The sequence below is a fragment of the Miniopterus natalensis genome, chromosome 15, assembly GCF_054644295.1.
Source record: "Miniopterus natalensis isolate mMinNat1 chromosome 15, mMinNat1.hap1, whole genome shotgun sequence".
Taxonomy (NCBI): Eukaryota; Metazoa; Chordata; class Mammalia; order Chiroptera; family Miniopteridae; genus Miniopterus; species Miniopterus natalensis.
In genome coordinates, this window is record NC_142095.1 from 9,241,518 (window position 1) to 9,261,716 (window position 20,199).

A 20,199-nucleotide genomic window follows, 5' to 3' on the forward strand; every position below is an offset into this window, starting at 1 on the left:
CTACTGAGACAGGGTCTCGCTCTCCATTCCTCCCCTCCTTCACCACTAATTCTGGTCCAGTTTGGAACCACAAGAAGACACTCAGAATTGCAGCTGGTCCCTTTCTTACTTATTAGGACTCAACTGCACTTGCTTGGCTGAGAAACACATGCAGGAGGGGTGTGCCCTGTTCCAGGCTTGCCCTTGGGCTGACTGGGTAGTTTGCCATGACAGTAGATGTAGTCAAGTCTCAAGTCCCCAGTGCTCATTGGTAAATTTACCGGATGTTTGATTACCTTAAAGTTTTCCAGATCATTGACCAGGAAGGTTTCCTTGCTGCTCTAGAGGAATATTGAATGGCCACAGGGAAACACTGAGTTAAAAGAAGCAAAAGGAACTGATATAAATCAGAAAAGAAGTGGATGACAGTTATCAGGAAGAGCTAGCTAGTGATGGTGTCTGTGGATAGGATGGCTTTTGCATCTGGGTGAGAAATAAAGGGTCTTGCTGAAGATTTCTGCTGTTCTTTAAACCAGAGCTTCCAGGTGTAAATGCACACGGATCACTGGGGAGCCTGTTAAGAGGGTAGATTTTTATTCAGCAGGTTCAGAGCAGGACTCAAGATTCTCACAATCTGCCAGTGGGAGCCAGAGCCCACTTTGAGGAGGGCTTCAGTCCTGAGGAGCCAGGATTATGTAACTGTCTTACCCGCCTTCACCACCAGATGGCAGCATGTCCACCCCTGGCAGCTCAACTCTCTTTAGGGCCCCAGGACAAGCTTTGATCTCTCACTCATAATGCAGGACTTTTCAAGTGGGAACAGATGCAGCCCTCTGAAGCTTTCCTTCCTGGTCCTCCAGGGGGAGCCAGCTGCTCTCTGTTCTGTGCTGGTGCCAGCATCTATAGCACGGACTGGGAGGATACTGGAACCTTCTCTGTGTGTTGGTTTCCCTCACAGAGGGAGCCTGTGGCTCAGAGGCGTGGTTTCCCATCTTCGAATCTCTCAGCACCAAGACCGGCCCTGCTTCAGGGCTGTCCATGAATAAGGGGGGACTGTTGTAGCTAGACGTTGCTGTTGCTTTAAGTCATCCTCCTCTGTTACTTCCCTGAACTGTGATATCAGTTACTGGCTGCCGCATAACAGACCCCCCGAAACTTACTGGCTTAAAACAATAAACATGTATTCAGTTCCTGATCCTGCAGATCAGAAGTCTAAGCTGGGCTGTTCTCATAGTCTTAACTGAACGCTTTCAAGTGTCCCTACCTTGCTGATCTTGGCCAGGCTCCTTAACATCTATGGGGCCTCAGCTGGGATAACTGGACTGATTCCTCTTTGTTCTATGCTGTCTCATCCCCCAGAAGACCAGCCTGGACCCGTTCACATGGCAGAGACCAAGGTCCCAAGAGAGCAAATAGAACTAAACAAGACCTCTTGAGGCCTAGGCTCAGATCTGGCACAAAAATCACATCCCCTGCCTTCTATTTGTCATAACTAGTCATGCAGCCAGGCCAGAATCAAGGGTGGGGAATAGGCTCCGCCTCTCGATGGGAGGAGCTGCAAAGTCACATGGCAAAGCATGTGGGTACTTGGAGGGGTACAGAATTGTAATTGCAGCCTTCCACAGCTGTGATCTCTGAATTTGACAGCATCCCCTGGCGTTTTTTGCAGGACTGAGTAATGGTGAAGGACCCGTTAGTGAGAGTGACGTTTTCCAGAGGGCCTCTGCGGAGCTGGTGAAGTACATGAACTCAGGAAGCCAGTTATTGCATAAGAACTTTCTGAAGCAAGATGTAGTTCAGAAGTTCTTGCGCCTCCTTTCTTCTCTGCAAGGTAAATTTTCTCGCAGATTCAATTGTGTGCAAGGTGGTTTATGCTCATTAAAGCTCTTTTTGAATATATTTTAGAAATGGATTTAAAAATGTAATAACCTACATGTAAAACAGCCAGACAGCTCCGAACATCAATTATTACCAGTGAAAAGTTCGTCGTCCACCCATGAACTTCAGTCCCTAAGTCCTGTCCCCAAGGCAACCTCCATCACTAGTTTTTCATGCCTCCTCCTAGATTACTCTTTGCGTAGACTATCCTTTTAAAAATACCACAGATGTCTCTCTTCTGTAGATACTGGCTAACATTGGGGCATATAATTATTGTATAATTGAGTGTTAATTTTTTTCATTATGAGGAAATCTGAGAAATTCCAGAAAAGAATTTTAGATGACAAACTAGAGATAATTAGGGAAGATTCTAGAAATACCAAGTAGGTGAAATTTAGTTTTTAACATCGGCAGTCAGTATGGGCTATGAAGCATTCACTTGGACCATGTGTAGGGCTGAAATTTCTTAAGTCTACAGAGAATACAGGAAGGCAGGGCTAGAAGACCCACAATGCTCTTCAGGGTATGCAGTTTAAGGCTTGGAGTTTTGGATCTTAACTCTACCACTTACCAGATCTGTGACAGTACTGACGGGTGGGAGAACACTTTTATCAGAAGATAAGAGCATAGATTCTGGGGCACAAAAATTGCAAATGTTTGTTACAAAAGTTTATATTTTATGCTTTTGTTTTGCTGGTTCCTGTTAAGATAATAGGATAGCCTGTATTGACATTTTTTTCTTGTTTTCAAATGAACATTTTAAATATTAAAATGAATATTCATTTAGAAGTCTTAGGAAAAGATGGGAAGCAAAAACTAGCAAATACAAATCAAATCGTTCTTCCTTTCCCTTCCTTCCTGCTTTTCTTACTGATAGAATTGCCAGACAAAATACAGGATGCCAGTTGAATTATAATTTCAGATAAAAAATGAATATATTTTTAGTATAGGTATGTCCCAAACATTGCAAGAGACATACAAATGCTGAAAATTTGTTTATCTGAAATTTGTTTATCTGAAATTTCAATTTAACTGGCATCTTATATTTTTATTTCCTAAATCTGGCAATGTACTTGCTAAGTTTTCCACACTTAAGATACACCAGCATCATGAACAGGGATAACCATTACCCTGTCCCTAGACATTAGAGACCAGCTGGAAACATTTAGGTTTCTGGGAACAGAATTAGGAATTGGGGGTCAAACCATCCTCTCACCATTATCTGTAATTCTTGACTTTTTAATTATCCTGTAGTGCCTCCCTGTATTTCAGTGTTCCTTAAGCAGGACAAACTCTTTATATTATGCAGAATTTAAGCCGGGCTCCTGCCCTTTGATCTCAGTAGACTACCTTAACTCAAGTATTCTTCCTTAAGACAGTCAAAATTCTGCTCTCCTCCTGGACCAGACTCTACTCTCCTTAGAGTATTTCTAACCTTCCCAAGAAGCTTTGCGAGTAATTCATTACTTGTTTATAGTTTCTCCAGTGCTTAAAACTACTGATCAGCCTGGCTTGTGTAGCTCAGTTGGTTGAGGGTCCTCCCATACACCAAGAGGTCCCCGGTTCAATTCCCAGTCAGGGCACATGCCCACGTTTCAGGCTCCATTCTCAGTAGGGAATGTGCAGGAGGCAGCTGATCAATGCTTCTCTCTCATCAGTGTTTCTATCTCTCTCTCCCTCTCCCTTCCTCTCTCTCTAAAATCAATAAAAACATTTTAAAAACAAACAAAAAAACCCTACTGATCAGTAACTTGTGTTAATTGCATATATATGTGTTTAGTTGTGGTTGGGGACAGAAACTATATGAACCTCTTTTTGGAATATGGTGTGTTCTTGTTTTTGAAAGAAATTCCTCCTGACCTGGTCTGTGACATTAACCGTGACTGTGCCAACACCTTCATCAAGTTTTTACTGGAAAAGCAGAGATGGCCTGAAGTGCTTCTTCTGCTGACCCGCAAAGTGAGTGGGGAGCCCCCACTCGGAGAGAGCCTCCTCAAAGACTGTAACTTCTCGGACCTCGACCTCTGCTCTGTCATCCCCCCGCTCAGGGCCTGGGACCAGCGCCGGATACAGCTCCTGGAGTGCCTGATAGACAGTGGAGGTGAGAATGCCGAGGTGCTGAGCACTGGGGGTTCCCTCCCATGAGAGCTCAGGTCACTGCCTGTTGTGTTTTTCACTCGATTTTGGAGACTCCTTTAAATTCTGCCTCCTTCCCTTCCTCTGTATCTTCTCATTTTGAAACAGCGAGGCCTGTCAGTGGGTGTTGCCCTAGGAAGTCTACATTTCTGTGAATTACAGTTAGGAGGAACCTCAGGTACGTGGAGGCAGTCCTTGGCCCTGGTTTGGTCCTCGGCAGTCACTGCCCCCCCTAGCCCGTGGCTGGACTTTTCCCTGCACTGCATATACTGCATGGGTCCTGATCCACTCGGTGGTTTTTCCTTTCTAATCAACACATTGGGATTTCAGATGCTTGTTTTCAAAGAAACACTCAAATAATTGGTGGGCGGAAACACCTGCCTCTTCAGTCAGCACAATCACACTTGGTTGGATGGACGTCTGGAGTGTGCAGCATCTTGCTGGATTGGGTTTTATTTTAAAACAAATTTGGAAACACCAACCTCCTCCCGCCCCCCCCATCCCCACTAATGCCATTGCTAGCTAGCTATGTGGCCTTGGGCCTGCTATTTGTGCCTTCGTCTCCTCGTTTATAAAATGGGAATGATTATAGTCCCTCTTAGGGATGTTTTGAATATTAAGTGAGTTCACAGATTGGCTCTCATATAGCACCAGGGCTGTGGGTTTTCTGCTTGGTTTGCTGTTTAAGGGGAGTGATAACACATTGGTCCTCAGTTCTCAAAGTGCCATACGAAGCCCTCAGGCATTGACTCCAACCACAGGTTTCAGGAAGTGGATGGATGCCTCCGATAGTTTATTTCTTTAAACCTGTTCCTTGTATGGAGTGTTATTCCCTTTGCCCAGAAACTGTGACTCTCGCGGGATTCCAGTTTTATTCCTTTGTCACTGAGCCCTTATGGAGCATCAACCTGGGATCAGGTGCTAGGGCCCAGACAGAGAGTGAATGCATGGCTGTTGGAGGCCTGTGCAGGAGGGCTGCAGATCTCCAGCGGGTGCAGGTTGGGGAGCCTGCAGTGCAGAGGGGAGGCATGGACTGAGCTAAAGGAAGGTGTGTGGGGCTGGAGAGGTGTCAGGGAAGATGCAGCTGTGGGTAGATGAGCTTTCTCGAGAACAAGCTTCGTAGAAACATAGGATGTTAGGAGTAGTGCTCATGTCCTGATCACCAACTGTGCGGTAGGTATGGTGCCAGGCAACCACTGGGGTTCAGTTGTTTGCAGGCCCTGTCCCTCCTCCCCATCAGTGCTGATGCTGGAGTCTGTGTCCTGTGGTGGGACCACAGGGGGAGCTAGAAAGCTGGGAGAGACCAGGCAGATGGAGGGCACTTGAGAAGGAGTTGGGCTTTCACTCTGAGGGTGCTGGGAAGCCTTTGCCTCCCAGAAGATGGTAGCGGGGCCTCAGAAGTCAGGTGAGCATCAGCTCTTCCCAGGGGATAAATGGCAGAGGTGGTCCTGCCCTTCCCAGGTGAGCCGGGCTATACCTCGCCACATAAATGCAGCTCACGGGTGCTCTTTTGTTTCTCCCCCAGCCTTGCCACAGGGTCTCCAGGACAGCCAGGCAAGGCCGCTGGCCACAAGCCTGAAGCACAAGGACTTTGAGTTGGCCTTTCTCCTTCTAACCAAGGGTGCGGACCCCCGCGGCATTTCTCTCTCAGACGGTGACACTCCTCTGCATGCGGCTCTCCACATCTTTTTAGATGTCAACGGTAGGCCTCTATTTTCAAACTGTCTTTTCCTCAAGAAGGAGGCTGGATATTAGAACCCATGCTCTGGTGTGTTTTTTTCTGTTGGGAAAACCAGTGATCTGGAAAAAGCCTGTTTCTTGGCAAGGCCTGCCCCTGGCTTGATGGGATGGAGTAACCATCATGGTGAATGATCAGGGTGGGTCGATTGAGGAGGATTCTTAAGTTTCAGAGTTGGCTCCATAGCTAACAGATACTTTCTGTTTATTTACACCGTTTTCAGGGATCCTGACATAAAGATCTAGAATATTATAAGGTTATCTCAGGGTTTCTCATTGGCACTGTTAACATTTGGGCTGGATAATTTTTTGCCGTGGGCACTGCCCTGTGCTCTGTGGGATGTTCAGCAGCATCCTTGGCCTCTACCCACTCTATGCCAGTAGCATCTCTCAGATTGTGATAATCAAAAATGTCCCCAGACTTTGTCACATGTCCCTTGGGGAGCAAATTGCCTCTGGTTGGGAACCACCCGGTTATCAAATACTTAGGGGAGTTAGGTGTTCTAAGACACCCCTGGCTGGCATCTCTCTTAAATCCAGAGGTCTCTGTTCCCCGAGAAGAGGCTCAGCACTCACAGGGTTTTGTCTGTGTCTTTCAGCCGACATCGGTTTCAGCTTCCTCAACCACCTGTTGGGTCTGTTCTGGTCCAACCCCTCCAAATTTGACTACCTCAACCCCAATATCCAGGACAGCAACGGGAACACACTGATGCACACCCTCTTCCAGCGGGGCATGCTGAAGCGCATGAAGAAGCTGTTGAACCTGCTGGCAAAGTTCGACATCAACTTCAACCTGAAGAACAGAGAGGGCAAGGACGCACGGCACCGGATTAAGAAGAATGACCCTCTGCTCGTGGCCTGGAACAAAGCTGTGTCGGAGAGCCGGCGGAGGACCCGGCAGGACTCTGCCGCCCACCCAGGGAAGTCCCCGAGGGCGAATGCCCCTGGTCACACATCTCAGCTCAAGTCCCAGGCTCCATCCAAGCCTCTGCTGTGTGGTGTCGCTGCCAGCTCCCTGCCCGAAGGAGCCAAGGTCCCTGACAGCTGGGAGACTCTTCCAGATGCCCAGGTGATGAAGCAGGAGCCCCCAGTGGTCACGCCCTGCTCTCAGAGAGACTGCCTTGTGCAGGACATCATGGATCTGATCAAGAAGCTAGCATTGGATGCGCCCCTCCCAGAGGACCGTCTCCAGGACTCTAAGCCTCTGGCGACAGGAGCTGGCACAGAAGTGAAGAAGGACGAGCTCCAGAGAGCCCTGGGGGTGGCGTGCTCTGACGGTGCTGGGAACAACCCTGCTGGCCCTGAGGCAGGGGGTGAACATGCTCAGGCGGACCTTGTTGCCTTGCAGCTCATTCCTGCTGGTCCCAGAGGCAGGGAGAACAGCAGTGATCAGGACAACTGGCAGGAGGTGGAGACCTGCCTCCAGGACTTCGAGAATATGACGTGGGAGATTGAGTGTACTTCAGAAATGCTGAAGAAGCTATCCAGTAAAGCGATGACCAAGGTCATGAAGAAGAAAGTCATCCTAGCCATCCATCGGCTGGGGAATGGCGAGTGGACCCAGGGCCTGCAGAAGCGGCTGAAGAACCTGAAAGGGAACATCCAGCTCTTCGAGGCCAAGCTGGACAAAGGAGCACGGATGCTGTGGGAGCTCGCCATTGACTTCTCCCCCCGTTGCAGTGAGAACCCGGAGAAGATCATCGCCACGGAGCGGGGCTCACACTCCACGGAGAAGTCGGGGCGGATCTATACAGAGATCATCCGGATCTGGGACATCGTCTTGGACCACTGCAAGCTGTCGGACTCCATCAGGGCCATCTGCAGCGCCTACAACCGGGGCCTGTCCTGCATCCTGCGGAAGAAGCTGAAGGGCATCAACAAAGGCCAGGTGTTGGCCAACATGAAAATCCGAAAGCGGATACCGCGCTGCTACGTGGAGGACACGGAGGCCGAGAAGGGCGGGGATCCCGTGGAGCCCGAGTACTTCCCCCCGGCCAGCGCGGTGCAAACGGAGTACAACATCATGAAGTTCCACAGCTTCAGCACCAACATGGCCTTCAACATCCTCAACGACATGACGGCCACGGTGGAGTACCCCTTCCGCGTGGGCGAGCTCGAGTACGCCGTGATCCACCTCAACCCCAAGCCGCCAGAGCCCATCATCCTGATCGGGCGCAGTGGCACCGGGAAGACCACCTGCTGCTTGTACCGACTGTGGAAGAAGTTCCACAGCTACTGGGAAAAAGCCGAGCAGGCAGGAAGCCCGCTGCTGGCCAGGCAGGTCTGGCTGAGGAGGAGGTTAGACGTGACGCTCAGGACGGAGGGACCGGGCGGGGAGGAGGAGGGGGAGGAAGAGGAGGGGGAGGAGGAAGACTCCATGGAAGCGGAGACGGCGGGCAGCTTAGAGGAGGAGCAGGAGAGTGACGCCTGCGCGGGGGGAGCCGGTGGGGACCCTGCGGTGCCCGGCCAGGGGGCAGAAGCAGGTGCCTCAGACGGTCCCCAGCAGCTGGAGCATTTACACCAGATCTTCGTGACCAAGAACCATGTGCTGTGCCAGGAGGTGCAGAGGAACTTCATTGAGCTCTCCAAGTCTTCCAAGGCCACCAGTCACTACAGACCGCTGGAGCCCAGCGTTCACAGACTCCAGGACCTGCGGGATGAGAACTTCCCCCTGTTCCTCACTTCTAAGCAGCTGCTCCTCCTGCTCGACGCCTCCCTGCCCAATCCGTTTTTCCTGAGAAACGAGGACGGCAGCTTGAAAAGAACCATCGTTGGGTGGTCCACGCAGGAAGAGTCGTCCATCTCCAACTGGCAGGACGAGGAGGAGGAGCCCGAGGTGGATGGGGACAGTGGGGAGGAGGAAAGGGCTGTGGAATCGCGGTCGTGCGACGTTGACCCCCGGGTGTACGTGACATTCGAGGTGTTCTCCAGTGAAATATGGCCCAAGATGAACAAAGGGAAAACCTCCTACAACCCTGCGCTGATTTGGAAGGAAATAAAATCTTTCCTGAAGGGGTCTTTCGAGGCCCTCAGCTGCCCCCAGGGGAGACTCACGGAAGAAGAATATAAGAAGCTAGGGAGGAAGCGGTGCCCCAATTTCAAGGAAGACCGGAGCGAGATTTACAGCCTCTTCTGCCTGTATCAGCAGATCAGGTCCCAGAAAGGCTACTTCGACGAGGAGGACGTTCTGTTCAACCTGTCCCGGCGGCTGTCAGAGCTCAGGGTGCTCCCGTGGTCCATCCACGAGCTCTACGGTGACGAGATTCAGGACTTCACGCAGGCTGAGCTCGCGCTGCTGATGAAGTGCATCAATGACCCCAATGCCATGTTCCTCACCGGGGACACGGCCCAGAGCATCATGAAGGGCGTGGCCTTCCGCTTCAGCGACCTGCGCTCCCTGTTCCACTACGCCAGCAGAAGCACCGTGGACAAGCAGTGGGCCGTCCGGAAGCCCAAGAGGATCCACCAGCTGTACCAGAACTACCGGTCCCATTCGGGTATGACCAGGGCTTGGGAACTTACCTCGGGCTGCTTTGGGAGCTGTAGGCTAGCTTTTGTTAGGCTTTTGTAGCTTCAGTAAGGGTAGTATTTTGGAGTTTGTTAGTAAGTAAATACACTCACAAACAAGGTCTTATGATTTTTGCCACCACTTATCTCTAGGTTGATAATTAAGCTGTGGTTGAGTGGAAATGGACAGTTAACCTTTAAAAGACGACATTTAAAAGACAGCATCATACAAACTCCATATACTTAACAGGATCAACTGTACAAATAATGGTTTCTTTCCTTTTGCCTGTAAAAAAGAACGTATATGCTTAGGTTTCTGAGTATTTAACCTTTAAAAGACGGCATTTAAATTCTGTCAGCATTTAAATTCGGCCAGCGGGGCCCACTCCTTGCCAGGAACTAAAGTTCCCTTTCATCAGATAAAGGCTATGTAATTATATCTTAGGGAGTTTCCCATGACATGAAAACATTTCAGGGGGATGTTTAAACTGCTGAGAACTTGCATTAAAGCACTTTGGGAGCACCTGCTTATGCAATGGAAAGTAATGCGTGAATTACAAGTTATTAATTCTTAAACTACCTTTTCTATTAAAGAGAAGCCAAAAAACAGGAGTGGCAGGTGAGAGATAACACATTCTCAGGTGCTTTGAACTTGTACCTCAGTTGTGCCTGCATGATGCCAGGCAGTTTTCATCTAATACCTGTGCTTTCTCCTCAACCCATCAGGTAGGCATCATTCCCATTTTACAGAGAAGGAAAGTGAGGCACAGAGGGTTTAAATAACATAACAGCAATCCCAGAATACTACTTTGTGGTTTATAGAATGCTCACAAATTCACCTCCTGTGTCCTGTATGTGTCCATGAACAATATACAGTATTATTTTATGTGCTTAGAAATTTTATTTAATGGGATCACGCCAGAGGTATCCTTTTGCAACTTCGTGTTTCTGCACAACTTTACACTTCGGGATTTCTGCATGCCGATGACATGGAGCCGTAGTCCATGAGTTTCTAACTTGTTAGTATTCCATTTTGTGACTATAACAGGTTATTGTCCATTTTCCAGCGATGGACATCAGGTTCCTGCCAGTTTTTTACTGTGACATACCATCCTGGAGTGAATTAAGTTTCAAAATTGGCTACCTACCCGACAAATACTTTCCATTTATTTACACCATTCAAGATATAATTACACATTCAAGGGTCCTGAAATATAGGATCTTACTGGAATATTAACAAGGTTATTTCAGGGTTTCTCCACCTTGGCGCTATATAACCCTCTGTAATCTAATTTTACTTTTTCCATATAGAGAATCAGTTGTGCTGACACCATTTACTTCATAGTCCACCCTCTCCTCTGATTTGTAATGCTTTTTTCCCCAACATGTCTGTGATTTTGTTTCTGGGCTCACTAGTTTATTTGACTTGTCTATTCTTGTGCTGTTAATACTGTACTATTTATGATAGTCATCAAACTTGTTCAATGACTTTCTGTAATTTGGACTAGAATTTCATTGAATTTACTGCTCTTTGGGGAAGAAATCACATATTTACATCACTTGGGGTTTCTGAGCCATGACATATTTCTCTATTCAGGTCTTTTACTGCCTTCAAGAATATGTTATAATTTCCTCCAGACATTTTACACAGCTGTTAGATTTGTTCTTATACTTTTTGTTACTGTCATGGCTGCCTTTTTTTCTTTTTTTACATTTTCTAATCAGTTATTAATGGTATAGGAGAATGCTGTTTGTTCTTGTTTGTTGATCTGTATCTAACAATCTTGCTGAATATTCTAACTTACAGATTTTGGCATTTTTCTGCAGATAAGGGCAGTTTTTATTTTCTTTTACATGTTATTTCTCTTTCATATTGGTTAGGACCTCAAATAGAAGCAATAACAGGCATTCGTATGTTATTTCTGAAGGTAATGGGAATATTTATAACATTTCATCATTTTAAGTGTGATGTTTATTGTACGTTTTTGATAGGTGCTCTTTTTCTAGATGCATTTGAAGCAGGCTATGATTTAGTGGAAATAGAAAACATACATACCACAGACACATATCCATACATGCACACATACATGCATATACACATACATGCATATACATACACATTCATACTCATATACACCCACATTGTAAAATTAAACTAAAATTCTGATTTGTTTAGCCAAAGACTCAGGAAATGATTAGAAGCCAGGTGGCCTACCAGAGTATAGCATATACCACACAGCTCAGCCCAGCTTTGAAAATCTTTTCTCCAGCTCTGACGATTTCTCTTGGTAGAGTCCTCTCTCAGCTGGCTATAAACCTGGTGGAAAAGGGCGATGGTGGCCTTGGTGTAGCCCCAGCTAATAGCCAGCACTGCTGTTACCATGGCAACATTGTCTCCTGTGCTCTAAACACCAATGAGAGGGGATAAGCTAAGTCTTGTTTCCTTACCATCTATACCAGCCCCTTCTATTAGCATTCTGACAGCTCTGATTGTTCAAGTCATTTCTGCCTTGACTCTTCTTTATGAGGTAATTTTTTCTGATATGAATATAGGTCAGGAATGAGATCCTACAAAACCTTCTTAGCACAGCAGCATATCTCTGCCTTTATCCATTGTACCAGGGATAATATGCTGAGGGTTGAAGTGATAATCTAATGAGAACTGGAGGTTGGCTGCAATTATATGTATTATCAGAGCCAGTATTGCTTCTTAGGAAATAAAAACAAAACCAACCCCTAAAAAAAAAGCTCCACAAAACTCAGCCATATTGTCATGTTGTTCAATATCTGACTTGTGTTTTCTGTTTTATCCCAGGAATCCTTAATCTGGCATCAGGAGTGGTAGATTTGCTTCAGTTCTATTTCCCAGAATCTTTTGATCGCCTTCCAAGGGATTCTGGCCTCTTTGATGGTCCCAAACCGACGGTCCTGGAGTCTTGTAGTGTAAGCGACTTAGCAATTTTGCTACAAGGGAACAAGAGGAAAACCCAGACCATTGAATTTGGGGCGCACCAGGTGAGCTTCTTGGGATTGTATGCTTTGAAATAAAAGGCAGTTTGCAATTGAAAAAAGGTTTGAGAGGCTAAATTATTCTACAAGGTAGAATTCAGTAGCCCTTCTCCCAGAATGGGTAAGTTTCAGAGATGGGTGAGTGACTAATTGTTATTACTATTTCCACTAGCCTGACTGACCAAGTCCACACTGGCCACTTCTCCTAATCACATTTCCTACCTCCTATAGAAATGGTCTGAGCTTCGCCAGATTTGTCTTTGTAGAATTTGATGTGTTTTTTTCTCTTATCTCCCTTTTCTTTTTCTAGGTAATCCTTGTAGCCAATGAAATGGCAAAGGAGAAAATTCCAGAAGAGCTGGGGTTAGCACTTGTGCTAACAGTATATGAAGCAAAAGGCTTAGAATTTGATGATGTCCTCCTTTACAACTTTTTCACCGATTCTGAGGTACGTCACACCCACTTCTTTTCACACACCGCATGTATATGTGTGAGTTACACTGCCACTCCAGGAAAGAGAATTTGGAGCTGAGTAGAAGAGTTTGTCACAGGTGCCTATTTCTTTTTGGAGCATCACCCATTTAGTGTGGGGCTTGGAGTGTTCAGTGTGGTTTTGACAATGGCTATGGGTTGTTTCATGGTGTGTCCTGGGCTGGTTCTCCCTGTGCCCTTCCCTTCCCTGTTCTCTTGTAGTCTTCTTCTGAATGCCTGGTACCCAAGTGCCAGCTTCTGGTTTTCACAAGCTACTGTTATCCTTGACTCCCAAGGATGCTCAAGTTGGAGTCAGCTCTAAGGAGAGCCTTACAAATGAAGGCAAGGTTAGCAGTGTCCACCAGTGAGGACAGAACTGGGCAAGGTCAGTCCGTAGAGAGAGACAACTCCAGGAGGACAGATGAGGCTTGGTTCCTGCCCACTGGATCAGGTAATGCGGGGCATGAGGACAGCCGCCCGCCTGCCCGGGAGCTCCCTTCTGGCACGGCTTCGCCTCCACTGCTTGCCACCCATGCAGACAGCGGCAGCGAAAATGTCCCCAGACTGACCCCCAGTGACCTCTGTGCCAGCTCACTGCTTTGACTTGATGGTCTTTCTCCCCAAACCCAGTGCATTATGGGTAGAGCCACTAATTCAAGACCATTGTCCTTGGTTTTCTAGCCACTGATTTCTCTTCACCAGTGTCTTTGGTGGGGACTCAGGCTGGCTGCTGGCTGCTGACTGCTGTGGCATCTTCTTTGGGGACTTAGCTGGCTGTGCCCTGGTCCCTGTTGCAGACTTCTGCACATGACGCATGCTTGAAGGGCTGTTTTCATAGCCAAGTCAGGAGGACCATTAGCTTTGACACCTTAAACTCTGCCCCAGAATCGACCCGTTACGTGGAGTCCTTATTTATTTTTTGTGTGATCTTTGAGAAAATGTCATTTTTGACTTGCTAATATCTACAACTAATATTGTTATGGGTGCTTTACAGTTTGTGAAATACCTTCTGCATGTGTTGTCTCACTTTACCCTCCACCAGCCCTCTGAGGTTGTATGTATTTTTATTACCCTCATTCTACAGATAAGGCTGAGGGTCATGAAAATTAAGTGAATTGCCTATAGTCATAATGTAGGTGGCAGAGCCTAGAAATGAACTCAGATGCTTTGAGTTCTAAATTCTGCTGTACCCCCTTCCTTTTAAAGCCCTGCATGCAAATCAGCCTCCAGAACCTTCCACAGTGAGTAGTATATCATTGCCGTACCTTAAGTGCATTCCTTTTCTATTGACTTTTGCTAATAAAATCAGATGCACTCTCATTAACCCTGGGACCATTTTTAATCTCTGAGGACTAACTGTTTTCTCTCATAATACATCCATTGGTTATGGTTGGACCGAGGCTCTCCCAAAGAGGAAGGGGTAAGACTTTGTTGTTCCTGTCCCTTCTTAAATGCCAGTTGTATGCTTGTGCCAGTAAGAAGCTCAAGGAGCTCTGGACTTACAGATCTGTAACTTGTGATTGCCTCTGTTTTGTGAAAGAAAAGTACAGTGGTTGTCTCACCTTGATCCTGGAAATGGCAAAGGCCCAATACCTTGACCCTGTGCTCCCACCAGTGGCTCAGTGAGTTGCATGAAATTAAAACAATCAGAAATGGAATCTTTGGGTAACATCCGCTTCCTCCTATGCACACAGTAAGACTTATAGAAGGACCTCTGATGTGGTGCTTCCCAACGTACCAGGAATGTAATTGTGCATCCCTGGTACAGAGCACACCCTCAGTCTGTCATTTACAACCTCAAGACCCCAAAGCATCATTCAGCATGTGAGAGGAAAAGCTTTAATCAAAGCAGAGGAAAGACAGGGATCACATAAGTCCCTGGTCGCCTGTGGGCTGGCTGCTCAGTGGAGTTTCTCTCGGGGGACTGGATGAAGGTGTGCAATAGAGATTGTTGTGTGGGGTGGGGGAACTGTGGAGAGCTCCTCTCCATCCTCTGTCTCTTCTCCCACCCCGCCCTGGTTTATGTCTCTGGCAGCCACCATCTTTGCAGAATCTGCCACTTGGGTATGTGTGCATGTGTGCACGTGTAGTGGGGGGTTCTCATTGCCCTGGTTTGTGATTCTTCTCTCTGGAGCATTTACTACCCGTTCCACCGCAGGCCACCAGGGCCACTTTCTGAGATGGGGAAGGAACCAGGGAATGTTACACCAAGTCCTTCTCCTATAGAATTTTGCCTCATTTTGGGGAGAGACAGTAATTCTCCCTGTCACCCCCAAACTCCCCTCCTGTGGGGACTTGGAAGGATGCCTTCCACTTACAGTCTGCCCCAGTGGGGAGTTCTTTCCTTCACACTCATGAGCAAATAGCACAGGAAGAACTTTGAAAACCACAACTTTCGTGGGTTGCTTAACTAACCTAGAGAGCAGGCGCCACCACGGTAGGCTTGCAGCTTTACAAAGAGGACAGTCATCGTGTGTCCTGAAGCTGACTTTTTCACTTCCGACTACTTAAATGATTACATGATTCACATCTCTTTTCAGAACCTGGTGATTAATCCCATAATTGGTTATGAGCATAACCCTTCGTATTTGTTAGTGTTAAAGCCTTTCACCTAATGTTCATATAGTTTATGTTCTGGGGTAACTTCCAGGAGGTAATGAACTGTATTCACTCCATTTTTTACTCCTCTTTGAAAAGATACGTAGGTGGCGGGTAGCACCATTTTAGGAATAGAAAAGTCTAGGAGAATTAACACGCTACTAACATAAGACAGGTAAAGTATGAAGCCTGACATTTCATAGGAATTCTGGACTCTAAATAAATACTGCATGTGACCTGGGCACGTTAGCTTCACCAGGTCTGCAAACCATGGCCCCAGGGCCCAGCCCAGCCCACTGGCTGTTTGTGTATGGCCTGTGGGCTAAGAGTGGTTTATACATTTTAAAGTGGTTAAAAAAAATTAAAAGGAAAGTAATATTTCATGACACATGACAATTATTTTCAATTCAATTTTAGTTTTGAAATGTACACACCATGCCCATTGATTTACATGCTGACCATGGCTGCTTTTATATTGCAGTAGCAGAGTTGTGTAGTTAGAAGAGAGACCACAGGGCCCATAAAGCCAAAAATATTTATTTGACCCTTTAAAGGAAAAATTTGCCTACCTCTGGTCCATATAGTCAGTGTGGTTTTGTGGTTTGAGTTTGACATTGATGATCTTTTATTTTCCCAACAAACTTGGGTAGTTCCAGAATCCTCATTTTATAGAGCAGAAAAATGAGACCAAAGAGACAAATGGTTTGTGCAAGGTCACACAGCTAGTAAGTGAAAGGAATGAGATATGAATTTGTTCTGTCTGAGCTCAGAGTCTACCTTGAGCAGTGTATCAGCAGCTCTGGAATATTCTCCCATCCATGGTTGAATACTTGAGTTAGAAAATTCTGCCTACTGTATTTCTGACTCTAAGGGCATCTCTTAAACATATAGTGAAAAGGGGTGAGGACACTGTGTTCTTTTCTCCATGCTACTTGTCGAAATTCTTTCAACGAGAACTTCTTGGGCCCTTAGTGTGCCTTCTGGAAGTGGGCAATGTGCCTGACTTCTCAGCTCTCCTGACCAAGTCTCTGGGGGAGTTTTCCTGGAAGCTTTCCTGATCCCTGCCTGCACAACCTGAGTCCCATCCCACCATTCTGAGGCCATAGGATGGCCTCTCCTCACAGCTGGGGCTGATGGCCTGGCTGCCAGGCCAGGAAGAGGGGGGCTCAGTTCTCTATGAGGCCCAGGGTGGCTGTATGTAGAGTTGAAAAGCATATTCTATTGGTCTTTAATTTGTCGTTATTGTTCAGGCTTACAAGGAGTGGAAGGTCATTTCCTCATTTACACCTTCGTCATCGGACTCCAGAGAGGAAAGCGGGCTGCTGGTTGACGTGCCCCTGGAGAAGCCCAGCCCGTCTCAGAGTCGCTCTCTCATGGTGAATCCAGAAATGTACAAGGTGATTTTCTGCTGTTCATGCGCACGAGTGTTTGACAGCGAGCCAGTGAACAGTCTTGGACGAGAAGATGAGATGGAAGATGGACGCTGGCACCTGGCTTGCCTTCCTCTACATCAGCCCTGGGGGTGGAGGCAGGCGAGGGAGCAGCAAGGATCTCCCTGTTTCAAACTTCCTTGTCTCAGCCGGGAGCTGGGCCTGATGGGTGGGGCACTGTCTGAAAGTGGAGGGGTGGGTTGTACCTCTGTTCCCCTCGGGAACTGGGCTCTGTTTAGAAATTTCGATGTTGCTGATGGGAACTCAGAAGTGAGGTCCGGAACTATACTTAGTAGAGACTTGTGCAGCAGCCTTGGCTGTTAAGGTACCCGGCTTTCCTTGCCCTTTACATCCAGTGATGTCACGGAGAAGGAGGCAAAGCTGAGAAGTTCTCTGGAGTTCTCGACAGTGGGGTTGATGGGTAACTCAAGAAAGTGAGGGTGGCATCACACAAAGTTGAACCAGCAAAACCAACAACTAGGAGAAAGTACTATCTTAGTTTCATGTCTCAAACGGAGTATAAAATAAACAGAACAGCAGTTATCAGGTTAGTTCTGTAAATGCCTCGAAGTCTCTGGGGAAATAGAAGTTAAATCACTGCCAAGCTTTGCAAACTTCTAGGTAGCCGCAAATCCATTGTCTTGAAAGGTGCGCTATTTAATCAAGGAGGCCGTCCCTGTGTCCAAGTCATAATCTCCTTGTATCCACAGTGCTCAGTCATGGGGTAGGCCATGAGTTATTCATCCTAGCGATAGTTATAATAGAAGTATAGGACTGGTTTCACTTTTAAAACTAAGTTGCTGTAACTGTGTAAGATATAACCATTGGAGTAAGTGGAGTGGAGGTACATGGGACCTCTATACGATCTTTGTACTTCCTGTGAATCTATGATTATTTCAAAAGATAAAATTACCACAAATTCAAGGGTGGTCCTGAACTAATGGTGTGCTCCCTGCTAGAGCTTAACTGTGCCTATCTGTGCTGAGGCCATGGTGAGCACCTCAGGTCTTCATGGCCTGTGCTAGACTTCCCTATAATTTACTCTCTGTATTTCTCCAGAATCAGAGTAAGCCCATTGAAGTGTGTCCCCTTGTAGCTCCAGACAAAGGGCTCATCATCTTTGTCCTCAATCTTGGCTTTAGCTCCTCAACGGAGAGCTGAAGCAGCTGTACACGGCCATCACCCGGGCTCGCGCCAACCTCTGGATCTTCGATGAAAACCCGGAGAAGCGGGCTCCTGCTTTCAAATATTTCATTCGAAGAAATTTTGTACAAGTTGTGAAGACAGATGAAAATAAAGGTAAGATCTCATTAACATATTTTGGTTGTGGGACAGAAAGTATGTTACTCCCAGTTGTCCTTATGGTCAGGTGTAAAGGGTATAGGCTTTGAAAGCTCCTTCTGTTCTGAGAAGTGAGTTCCTATTTATTGGTGAGGTGTGCTGGGCAGTGTGCTTGTAATGGTGTTGGGAAGGTTAACTCCTTTAGGGAAGATTTTTAATTTGTCCTTTCATAGTGAGGCTTATGATCAAGGGTTAGAGGAGATAGGTTCTGTTGAGAGAATCCAAATTGCTGTGGGCTTTTGGATCGCTGATTGGCAGTATCTGTGAAAATAAAGAATGAGCAAACCTTTTGACCCAGTAATTCCACTCTAGGAATCTAGAGATACTCTTTTTTATTTCTTTAAATATGTTTTTATTGAGACAGGAAGGGAGAGGGAGGAAGAGAGAAACATTGATGAGATAAAAACACCAGTCAGCTGCCTCCTGCACGCCCCCTACTGGGAATCCAGCCCAAAACCCCGGGCATGTGCCCTGACTGGGAATCGAACTGGCAACCTCCTGGTGCATGGGATGACACGCAACCACACCAGCTGGGCTGGAGATATTCTTGTATAAAATCTCAAAGATACATGAACAAGAGTGCTCATCATAGCCCTGTTTGTGATTATACAAAACTAAAAATGACCTATATGCCCCCCAGTGTGAAACTGTTCACAGGTGGGTGTGGCGATGTGGGCCTTTTACTTTTCCCCTTTATACGCTCTATGCTGGTTGCAGTGTTGTTTTTTAAACATTTTCATACATTGTTTTCATAATTTACAAAGACTAACTAATTAAAACATGGAGTGAAGGTGTCCTGGTAGGATAACTTGGGGAGAAATGATCAGTCCTTCATGAGGGAGAAAACTGGCCTTTCTTGTGGGTTAGCTGTTGAGTTGGCTCCTCCAGGTCTTAGTTAATTTCTCCAAAGACGGGAGCAAGCGCAGGTCTCGGCTGCTGCACAGAGGTATTTGCTGGCTTCCTGAGCATGTTTCGGCAGGTTCTGTGGAGGCTATTTCTGGTCACAGCCAATAGCTCAGTTGGGACCCAGGATCAGACGTTCTGTCCCTGGTGTAGTGGGAAAAGCCAAGGGCTTGGGGTTAACCTAGCATCTTATTAGCATTCTCCACCTGTGTGGCCACAGGACCTTGCTCAGGCCCCACTTTCTCTCGCTGGGCCTTCACTTCCTCAGCTAAAAGGAAAACGAGTGGATTAGCCTACTGTGGCCGTCCTTCATCTTTCCTGCACGCCTTTCATTCTCAAAACCTGTTCAGGCACCCTTTATAAGAGATCATCAAGATAGGCATTTTAGAAATTTAAACATTCAAAATGAAAAAGGATTATAATTCATTATGTCTTGGTAGCGTTAAGAATACAAGAAAGTACAGTCTTAATTGTGTTGTAAGTTGCATATGATAAAGTTTTCGAGAACATCAGTTCCCTCTGTGCAAGGGAGCTGGGGATGAGTGTAGTGACTGTGATTTGGGTTTCTTCAACATGGTGCCAGCCGAATTCACTGCCCTCTGCAGAGAAACTGCAGAGCTTTGCTTGGGGATAAAAATCACCCGGGCACTGATAGTGCACATTAGGTCAGGACAAGATGCTGCGAAGTCATCTTTGCACACAGTGCTGTAGAGCATGGCAGAGGGCCCATGGGGCAGGGGCAGGTTGCAAGGCTTAACGTGTGTTTTTGCACCTTCTAAACAAAGCCGGCATATCTGCCTTGCTCCCTGGTTTATATCCATTGTCCTGGGCATCTCTGACCCCTTACTCTCAGTTTTGGCTGTCCAAGTTGTCCTGGTCGTCACTGTCATTCATGTGCTTGATGGAGCTGTGGCTCAACTCACAGAGAGTGTTGCCCACGGCTGGTGATGCTCGGGGTGGAGGGAGGGGAGCCGATACAGTCACCAGCTGACTGGTGAGGATAACAGGTGGGTCTGACAGCAGGTGGTTACAATAGTTTGTCCACCAAGGGGAGTGTCTGCAGATTTGGAAGCACTGTAAAATCCTGTCACCTGTCCCTTGCTATGGCCCCGACGTGAGTTTGCGAAGAGCTACATGGCTTTGGATTTTCAAGGAGGAATTAGAAATGCTACCTGCCTTCTAATCCATAGCCGTAGAAAAGGAAGGCAGA

At 46.9% G+C, this 20,199-nt stretch overlaps 1 protein-coding gene across 2 annotated transcripts in view; it reads left to right on the plus strand.

Moving 5' to 3' along the window:
* TRANK1 (tetratricopeptide repeat and ankyrin repeat containing 1) overlaps positions 1-20,199 on the plus strand; it is an 80,557-nt gene that overhangs the window by 42,620 nt on the left and 17,738 nt on the right. For both annotated transcript variants that reach the window (XM_087824870.1, XM_087824871.1), the window contains 8 exons: positions 1,649-1,810; positions 3,704-3,958; positions 5,519-5,695; positions 6,330-9,227; positions 12,053-12,252; positions 12,557-12,694; positions 16,566-16,712; positions 17,888-18,044. In XM_087824870.1, the coding sequence (XP_087680996.1) occupies positions 1,649-1,810; positions 3,704-3,958; positions 5,519-5,695; positions 6,330-9,227; positions 12,053-12,252; positions 12,557-12,694; positions 16,566-16,712; positions 17,888-18,044 (4,134 nt within the window). The remainder of the gene's footprint in view (positions 1-1,648; positions 1,811-3,703; positions 3,959-5,518; positions 5,696-6,329; positions 9,228-12,052; positions 12,253-12,556; positions 12,695-16,565; positions 16,713-17,887; positions 18,045-20,199) is intronic.